The 10437-nt window shown below is 34.3% G+C and overlaps 1 protein-coding gene across 1 annotated transcript in view; it reads right to left on the reverse strand.

Moving 5' to 3' along the window:
• Positions 1–2964: 2964 nt before the first annotated feature.
• The window catches only part of LOC105623514, a 9198-nt gene continuing 1725 nt past the window's right edge, over positions 2965–10437 (reverse strand). The window contains exons 2-8 of the mRNA XM_012204906.1: positions 7310–7767; positions 6957–7240; positions 5229–6443; positions 4877–5166; positions 3612–4023; positions 3396–3497; positions 2965–3304 (exon numbers count right to left, since the gene is read on the reverse strand). Coding sequence (XP_012060296.1) covers positions 2965–3304; positions 3396–3497; positions 3612–4023; positions 4877–5166; positions 5229–6443; positions 6957–7240; positions 7310–7767 — 3101 coding nt within the window. The remainder of the gene's footprint in view (positions 3305–3395; positions 3498–3611; positions 4024–4876; positions 5167–5228; positions 6444–6956; positions 7241–7309; positions 7768–10437) is intronic.

Consider the following 10437-nt stretch of genomic DNA (forward strand, 5'->3'; position numbering starts at 1 on the left):
CACTACTTCTACTCTTATCGTATGTCGTACGAAGTATATNTACTATATNTATATATATTATATATATATATATATATATATATATATATATATATATACATACATTATTCTTTTTATTATCATACACACATATACAATATTTTAATATCTCATTATCAGTCGCGATGATAGATCATTTCTATAAATTCGACAGACAGATGACTATTACTTAAAGTTTATAAATTAATATAAAGAATGATATATGTAAAGAAAATAAATGTAATAGAAGACATACAACGTACGCAATGTAAAGAATGAAAATACTTATTTGCATTGTAACTAATAGGAATGATAATAAATAAAGATTGCATATGATAATGCACACATAATATTAATATTTTTATAAAACATCTCAAGTATAAAGGAATATATTTTTAATCACTTTTGTCTTTCTTTATACAAAGTATATGTACAACTTAATACATTGTAGTTTGATATTTCGTCAATTATAAAATAATAGCTTTCTTTTTTAAGAAAACATTTCCGGATATTTTTTCATCAGTACCAACTGCTTCGATAATTATAATCTCTGTAAAAGTATCCATCCAAACCGTTCAATGAAAGAATATATTTTATTATGACATCAATCTTATTATTATCAATTTTTTTTGAAATCATGAAATCATTTTAAAAAATCAATAAATTCTTTCGTCAGATTAAAAAAAAGTAATATAGATTTAAAAAATATTTGATTTTCAAATCTTTGGAAAAATCTTTATGCATTTCAATATGCAGAAATTTATGACGTTATTATTCTGTATAAATATTTTGTATATTTTTATAAAGAAATACATTCTTAATGTGAAAATATTTTGTATTCAATCTATTCTCAAATTCCTTCTGAACAAACAGTCAGAGTAAATAAATTCTTTAAGATGGATGTGTAACAATATTAGATATAATTTTCTCAATATAATTTTTAAAATATTTTTTTGTTATCTGGCAAAATAATTCTGTCTGATTAGGTACATCAGCATAATTTATCGCATATATTGCACATTTAAAATATTTTATATATTAGGTTGTACCATAAGAAATTGCTGTTTTTATTGACCAAAATAAAAGTACCGTATTTTAGAAAGAACAAATTTTATTCCAACAAAACACGGCTCATTAGGCTTAGGATTTGGAATTATCTTAATTCATTTTCAAGATTTAGATTTTGAGGAAATGTATCAATTATCATCGAATAGTCCTTTCACTAACAGAGTTCTCTTTCGTATTAATATTTCTATTTATTTGAGCTGCATTATGTCGTAATTTCAAATTCCATATAAATTAATAATTTTTTATATGGAAATAATAATTTCCATATAAAAAATATTTACAATTCTTTCATTTTATATTGATTATTTTTAAAAAATTATCTTATTTCTATGAAGAAGACAAAAAACAATTTAATTTGATTAAAGAAAATTATAAATGATATTGTGTTGCAAGCTATGAATATCATAATTGAAATATTTTATTTCAATTTCAAATTAATTAAAAATCAACAATTTTATGTAGTACAACCCAATCCTTTTATTTCTGATACTGTCGTAGTTGTTTTTTAATGACAGAAACTTGTAAAACTTTTTATTAGATATTTCTTAAAGCTAAAGCATTGCGTTAACAAAGAAAAACTATCTAGCAGTTACTTTTTGTTAAATAATTTATATATGGAACATGTAAGTTTAGCAGAGAACTTTTTCCATTTTTGATATCTTTATTAAAAAAAATATACAAAATAATTCATAGTTTACGATTTCCTTTTGTAATTATATTACATACCGTGTGTATTTTAATCCTTTAGCTACGAATGGCCACAGAGCATATTCTGCATATTCACCGAGTATTAAGCTATTCCTACATACGAACGCCCACTATAAGGGTCATGGCACACAAAAACGTAAGTAATAAACGAATTGGCCAATCACAGTAGGAACTGTAAGTTAATAACATAAATAGTAGCAACATGTTGATTTCTTAATTGTTTATGTTTTATTGCTTAAGTTTTTTGTGTGCCATAACCCTAATGCACAATAGATACGTATCTACCGTGGGCAAAGTTAAAATGAGAATAAGTTTCCAAATAAGTATGCTAAAAAAACATATCTCAAAGATTCTTTAAAAGTTCAAAACATCGAAGATATTGAAATATCTTAAAGATTTCTTTAAAAAAATAATTTTGTTATCTTTTTGTTCCATATCTTTTTGTTTGATTTTATGTTCCAAAATGTATGATAGTATTGAAAACCTAAGTGTGAATTATGGATTTTTTAATATCATCAATACATTTCGGAATACATTGTACGCGTGTTTGGATTACAAAACGATATCTATTGGTCTATACAGAACAATAAAAAAATTATTTAAGATAATTTTAGAATCTGTCGCATTATCACAAAGTAATTTAAATAAATATTTTATCCGCGGCAAAGCAAAAAAAACTTGTAGTTTTTTGTATGATAATAGCATTTCCTCGATTAGTGCTCTGCTGTAGCAAAAGGGTTAATTTTCTAGATTATTTGGGCCTTAAAATCTTAGTTTATCAAAATGTGGTATAATTTTAATCAGAAAAGTTTTATGCGAAGAATACTGTATTGCTTTAAGTCTATAAATATAAATTAACAAATTTTACGTCTAAGTCAGCCGTCAACGATTTTTTTTTCATAAGATAAAAAAAATTCACAAATAAATCTCGCATTTCTCATATAAAGAACATTGTATGTAATACAATAATATATTCTTTATATATAAAATGTCGCAATTATATGACGACTTTACTTAAACTATATCACGGTTTTCTCTTCAGAAATCAAGACATGTCGTGTGTCATGGTCATTGACAATACAGCAACAAGTAAAACAATTAGTAAAAGGATAGTAATCAAGGGGAAGTGTGATTGCACACGTAAAATAGGCCGAATGCGAATTTGTCCAATTAGCCATTTGATATATGTTTAAGAGGACCGAGACTTAATATGGAGGTAGCACCAAGCGCACCCAGATTGCAGCTGCTTGTATTTCTCGCACCGTCTATTGTAATTATCGGTAAGCCGAAGTAACCACCGGTTTGAGCACTTAACTGCGATAAGGGTATGTAATTTTGAATGCCCAAATTTGCCAAACGATTTAAAACATGTGGCGACTTTAAATCCACGACAGGCAAAGCTAATTCTGTGCCTCCATTTTGTGCCACGGTATCAACTTCTTTGTGGTAAGTCTGTTTGTGCGTTGTTAACGCCTGAACTGTAGGATATTGAGCTGGACAAAGATTACACCTTAAAAAGAAAGGGATCGATCAGTTCTATTCTCATATGTGTTACTATTTAAAGGAAAATAAAACTCACGAGCGAAGTAATTATAACTCACCTGTGAAGCAATTTGCTGGTCGTTCGATGAGTTGCCATATGTTGCGTCAACATATCTTGATTTTGAAAATTCTTATCACATACCTGACACGTTAATAATGCTCTAGAAAAGATAAATATTGTGTCTTATTGTATTTTACGATTGTTGATTAGTAAATCTAATCATAATTGTGAGATAGAAGAATAAAATGCGAGCAATGATATAGACCATTCTCACCTCGGCGGTCGACCACGTCTAACTACTGGCATCTGCGGTGGAGTATCCTGCGTTAGATCCACTGTTGGTGGTCTTGGAGGTCGCTCGACTTGGTCATTGATTGGCGATTTGTTTTGCTTGTTTTGTGGAACAGCAAACTGCCCTTCTTGTTGCTTTCTTTGTGAACTAGTTGGTATGATAGAAATAGCAGAATTCAGATTGAGCGCTGTAACATTTAAAGGCTGCTGTGAAGGTGATGGCCTCTGCTGCTGCTGGGAAGGTATTTGCTGTTTGTTTTGTTCACTTGTCTTATTTTTATTTGCAGCTGGAGTAACGGTTATACCTCGAGCCGCGAGGACATTCGCCACCGCCTTGGCATCGGATTTCTTTCCTCCCGGATTCGACGTGTTCTGGACTTGAGCTGGGATGGAACCTTCAGATTAGTAAAAGACAATGCTATTTTATTGTAATGCACCCCTTCTGCGAATATAGTAATATAACGATTCTCTTTGAAAGATCCATATTTTTTATATACAACTGCAGCATATATATGCAACAAAATAAAATAAACGAAAAGTAAATAGCAGACAAAGCATTATTTCATTAAAATAAAATGTCAAAATTAGCTTCAGCAGAAATAACAGCAATTGTCATAAGAATTTTCAATCGATTGATTTATGCGTCGTCTACAATGAATGGTAGCAATAGAGATTCGACGTCAAGCCGATGTTAATTCAACATCACTCGACATTAATTCGATATTGATCGATCACTTGTAGCTGGAGATGTAAGTAATAGATTTCAACCATTTCGCTTACGGACTTACTCTGCGCCCTATTACATTCTCAGCTACAAGTGATTGATGGAGCAATATCGAATTAACGCCGAGCGACGTTAAGTCAGCATCAATTTGAGGTTGATCGATCAACCATTTCTGGCTAGGTTGAAAAACCAGCTTACTTCCGACATATCTACAGCCTCTACTGCTACTGTTCATTGTAGACGACAGTTTATACATTTAGATACAGTGAGGAACTAAGGATAAGAACCAATCATATTAAAGAATTTTACAATAATAGCAACACTATTTTTTCTACTAAACGCAATCATTGCAAAAATAAATTGTACTTATTTTGTTTGCATAAAAGTAACTGAAAAAAATTATTAGACGAAATCATAGAAACCAAATTTCATAGAAGAGGCACTTTACACAGGCGCATAAAAAAAATGTAAGCAGTAAAAAAAACTTGAAACAATTGATTTTTTATGATATGTTATAAACCTACCAGGTTGCCGAACACTTAAAGTGATTGAATCGGTGAGATGTATCGTAGAATCATTTCTATTAGTTTGTTGTGTAGTAGCTCCTTGAACATTTTGAATAACAGGTAATCCGTCATTTCTTTTCTGTTGAGCTATGACATGGCAATCTGCGTCTTCATTTCTATCAGGTAATAGAACATCCATTCGCCTCTGTTTTGCAGAAGCGTTATTTTGTTGCGTTATAGGTTGTTGCAAAGGCCTTTTCATGCGCTGACGAGGAACTGGACCCGTGGTTTGTGGTAACCTCGGTGCCCTGAAAGTTAAAGATACTATCTAATGAAAATGCTCGCGTCTGTATGCAAGATTTACGCTTACCTGCTATTTTGAACAACAGATGCTGATGGATACCGTCCCCGTGGAACTTGTTGGGGTATTTGGGGATGCATTTGCGGAGGAGGTGCAGGTATTTGAGGATATGGACCCGGAGGATATTGATACAAATGTGCCATATGGGGTGGATAATGTATTCCTTGTGGTCCAGGTACTCTATACAATGGTGGTCGTCCTGGTGGTTGTACAAAATAATTTGGTGCAGGTATCATTGTGTTGGCTCCTGGAGGAAGACTAGGGGGCATTTGCGTCTGTGGAAGAGGCATACGCTGCACTTGCTGGGCCAGTTGCTGTACAGGTGGTGGTAGTTGTTCAAAGTTTACCGGCGGTATTTGCATTTGTTGGCCAGTAGCACCGCCTGTTGCCGCTGCTGCCACAGTCGCATTAAATGTCGGTGAATGCGTCTGATGTGGCGACGTTAAGGGCGAAGTCCTACTGAGTGGATGCGAACCATTCGTTGATGATACCTCTACGGACGAGGCAGAAACGGCATGAGGCGAATGTGTGGCTTGACCCAAGTGTGATGTATTTGTATTCGACGACAAATGATGAGGCGACAGTTGGCTCACGTTCGGCGAGAGTGGAGTACCATGTACTTGTGCTCGATGTATCGATACCTCCACCATAGAGTGAAAGATGAGATTGGTACATTCTGGTATATTACATTGATAATGACCGGCTTTACTACGGTGTTCATCTAAATGGGCAATATCTTTGAATTTTTCATTGCAAACACGACATGTGTTGACAGTCTCCGCTAATTTCTCAAGGGGCACGTACTCTGCTGTTTCGTTAGATGACATATTGTTCGACAACGACACCTCATTTGGATTGCGCCTCTGATGTTCAATGAGAAAACTTTGCAAAATCGATCCAGCATTATCCATGTTAGCATCACTACAAGTATCCCCCTGTTGTTCATTATCTTCCTTATTGAAGTCTTCATTGCTCTTATTTGATAAATCAGATAGTTGATTCCAGTTGAAATTTTGTGTTTGCGATGCATCAGTCGATTCTCTGTTCTTATCTTCATTATTGCATACCGGAGCGCGTTCGGTTGCATGATTAGGAAATGTGAAAGACTTTGGATTAATGCTGATGGAAGGATTCTGTTCAAGATTATGTATTATATTAGATCCACTTCTGTCGTCTTCTTCTTCTACTGACGAATTGTCAATTAGTTGACTAGTCGATCTGGAACTATAAAGAAACTAAATTTAGATTGCATTTGATTTGGACATTCACACATTGTAAATTTCTTTCTATCTTTATTAGTCATTACATGAAAAAAAATATTATGATCAAAATATCTGATAGTTGCAGCATAAAAATTTGTATAAACAAAGTGAATGTGAAGGCTATCACATATTTGCAAAAATTGAAAATTTACTATTAAGCAAGCTTTATAACAAAGTAAGTTTCATGTTTTCTCTTTGATTTTATCTTGCCATTTTCATCTTAAATCATATACACATTATAACATTTTTATCATTCAGTACATAAGTTTTGAAAAATTTATAATTTAATAATTTTAGTGTAATAACTGAAGAATAAATATTCTTTATTTTCTTTTTGTTTCTGTTTCTTTTTGTAAGCAACTCTAAAATGACAATTTCTTAATTATGTTATAGTAAATAAGCAACATAATGATAATCTGATAATAACAATAATATAATATTTATTAATATCCAATATTATTATCCATGAACTTACCTTGATTGTTCACCGAGTTTTTTCAAGTTTTCAATAGTTTCTCTGCATGTCGCTTCCAAAGCGTCCGTATCCTCATGATCTTCAGATTCTGAAAGCCTTTTTTCAGAACTGTCACAGTTATCGGTATTTGGTGTATCATCGACATTTTGATCATCCTTCTCAGATGGATTTGCCATATCACTCCCTACATCAGAGTCGCTCTCATTGATTTCTGTGGACGGTCTTTCATTATCTTCCAGAGGATTTTGATGATCGGTGTCCAACTTGACATTGTCGTAATCATCCTACAAAGAGAACACAAACAGAAAATAAAAAAAAAATTCTTCAACATCAGAGTCTACAAGGAGACTCACTTGTTGGTCCACCATCACGTTTTCGAAAGGTTCGTTGATCGAGTTCTCCGCTGCCTTATCACCTCGTGGATCATTTTCCTTAGCACCTGCCACGTCTCTCTGTTGATAGTACTGAATAACAGGATAACAATTATTGTTCACTACGGTGAAATCTTCCGACTCCGAGGACTTCTTTAAGGTAAGCTTCAAGGATTCGGCAGCTACGTTTTGTTTCTTCAGGGTCAACTTCAACAAACCGGTCTTTTCAGGATCCAGCCAGTATGTTTCCTTTTTCACCTTCACCACTTTCGGATTCGCTACCCTCTTGAGGACAATACGAAGCTTCCTCAGATGAGTGTTGATGTGAATACGCAGCGGTTTCTTCGAGGTGAAACGCTCACCGCAAATGTCGCAATCCAGAAGCAAGTGCTGATCGTTCAAGCTGTCGTCTGACGAGTTGGGAGTGCCCTCGCTAATGTCTGAAACAGAACGCATGAGGTCCCGGTCACTATATCTTCTCTGATGAGAAGGTTACATCTTCCCGTGTCGTATTCGCGCCTGTATATCTCATTACACCGCGTGCACACACATCGTTCGCGCTCACGTACACGTCAGAAAGTTTGTTGGTGCGCAGAAGTTACATCGTTTCTGCTGGGGTAGGGAGAGAAAGAGTGAGAGAGAAAGAAATGAACGCACGGAAGAAAGAGAACTAGAGAGAGAGAGAGAGAGAGAGAGAGAGAGAGAGAGAGAGAGAGAGAAAGAGAGAGAATAGATTCAGGTAACAAACGTACTCGAGATGTTATGCCACTAAAGAGATCTATCCCTAAATGATCACTCTGGTCACAAAACGTCGTTGGTAAGCCACTTGTGATTTATCGCGCTTTCCTTCATCAACGTTAAACTAAAACCAGTTCCTTCACCGAGGTTCACCGAGGTTCTGCCTCAACTTGACGCGGTTATGCGCGAGCGCACGTTCACGTAGTTAACACCACGTCCTACGTAGAATGTGGGGGAGACGTGGTTCAAATTATGTATATACCGGTTACATACGTATATACATATTTATTTACATGGAGAGGCGCGTAAACAAATCGACGCGCGCGATCTAAACGCGCGGCAGGAATCGGCGGTACGATACTCGCCACTACTCGCGCAAAATGGCTGACGTCGAAGAATAATTGCTACTCTCGGCCGAGAATTGAAAACACGATTCGCCAATCGATACGCGGCTAAAGCGCGCGCCGCATTGGCCGCTTTCGTATCGGCGCGCGATTTCCCATCACCGATTGGTCGGTCCGGCGACGCGGCGATGCTATCACGCCCTCGACGCCGAGCAGCGGCGAGTTCTGAAAGCACTCCGGAAAAGTGCTCGTGGAACACTCGGAACACTTCAATGTCTCCAATTTCCTTTGCTGACTGAACTCTGCGAACGACCGAGTTTTCAACCTTTCAACTGTGAATCATCAATCGATTGCTCATCCCGGTTTATCCTAAGATTCGACAGAAAACATAAAGGAACGGAGATAAAGGAATTTCAAGTTTGTCCGAGGTATAAAACAGATTTTGCATGTTCATTCTAAAGAAAACACACAAAAAAAACAAGGAAAGACTTCGGGACGCGAACGAAGGTCTATTTTCTGTGGCTGAACCAGTGTACACTTTTGGAATTTAAAGTGAAATAGGTATATGTTTGATGTTTACCGAAAGCGAGAAAGAGACTTTTAGACTTGCAGGAAACTCTAGTGCAGGAACAGAAAACAGACCACTAGTAAACAACTGAGGAACGCTCGTCACATTGCTTCGAAACGTTTTAAGGAAATTTGGAAAGCGAAAAATAAGAGATGACGCACACTTGAGTAATCATTAATACGAAAAAGTTCGATGAACGAGCAGCGGATGTCTCGTTGCTCGGCAACGTCGTCTTCGTCGACGAAGTGAACGAGAGAACCTATTCTCTCTCGACGAGTAAAAGCAGAATCGCGATGGAACGTGTTCGTCGTGAAAATGTATTGCGCGATACGATTATGCGCGTCCTTCTTGCCGCGTGTTTACGAATTCCTAACCTATACGGTCGACGCCGAAATGATCGGAGTTTTATCGAGTAACTTTCGCACACGTTCGCGTCAAACGAAGATTTATGAAAGTTCGAATATACGATACTAATGATCATATAATATGTATAAATGCACCGAGTCCTGTATATAACAATATTTATGAAATGTTTTATCAGAGATGTATACATCATAAATGTATATTAAGATATTAATCTTGATTTAAAGAAATAAGAGACAATTAATGCGAAAGAAAAAAAAAATGTTGCTGAAAAGCGCTCGGATACTTGCACAACGAGATCAGACGCTGTAGCTGTTGATAGTTGTAATTCATAATTATTTATTGGATCGTGTCTTTCATAATGCCACTTTATAACATTTAGAAGAAAATACATATAACACGAGATGATAATAGGAGATACATAGAACTTCTTTGTGCAAAACAATAGAAATAGAGATACATTGCTAATCCGACAGTTATAAAAGTTTATCACAAAATTATAAGTTCGCAAAATAACACAGAGTAATATAGAGTAATACTCATGAACATTATAAAGTATAATACCATCAAAAAATCATGAAAAGAGAATGTTGATCAGAAACTGAGGGAAAATAACTTTTTTTTTTCGTAAAATAAAGAGAAATATCAAGACAATTGTAATATCCATATACACATTTATCAGTACATCTATAAGATAGATATAAATTGTTTCTCATTATAGATTTTCATGATTAAAAACATAGAATGAATATTAGGAGGATTCATCTCCCTTCATAAGAAGCAGAAGCAAAGTTAAAAACAGCAAGTATATATAATACATAAAGCTTAAGTTTACTTCAATGGAGAAGATAAATTTTGCAAAAAGAATAACAGTGATATTAATAGTAATGATTAAAATTCACTATTACAGATAATTTTAATATATTAAATATGAAACTTTTAATATTTAAATTAAGCAGTAATGAATTCATTTAAATAGCTAGTAATAATTATAAGATTTAAATTAAAAAGAAAGTATTATGATATGTACTTATATATATTAGTAAATATATATATATATATATATATATATATATATATATATATATATATTACTA

This window comes from Atta cephalotes, assembly GCF_000143395.1.
Source record: "Atta cephalotes unplaced genomic scaffold scaffold00058, whole genome shotgun sequence".
NCBI lineage: Eukaryota > Metazoa > Arthropoda > Insecta > Hymenoptera > Formicidae > Atta > Atta cephalotes.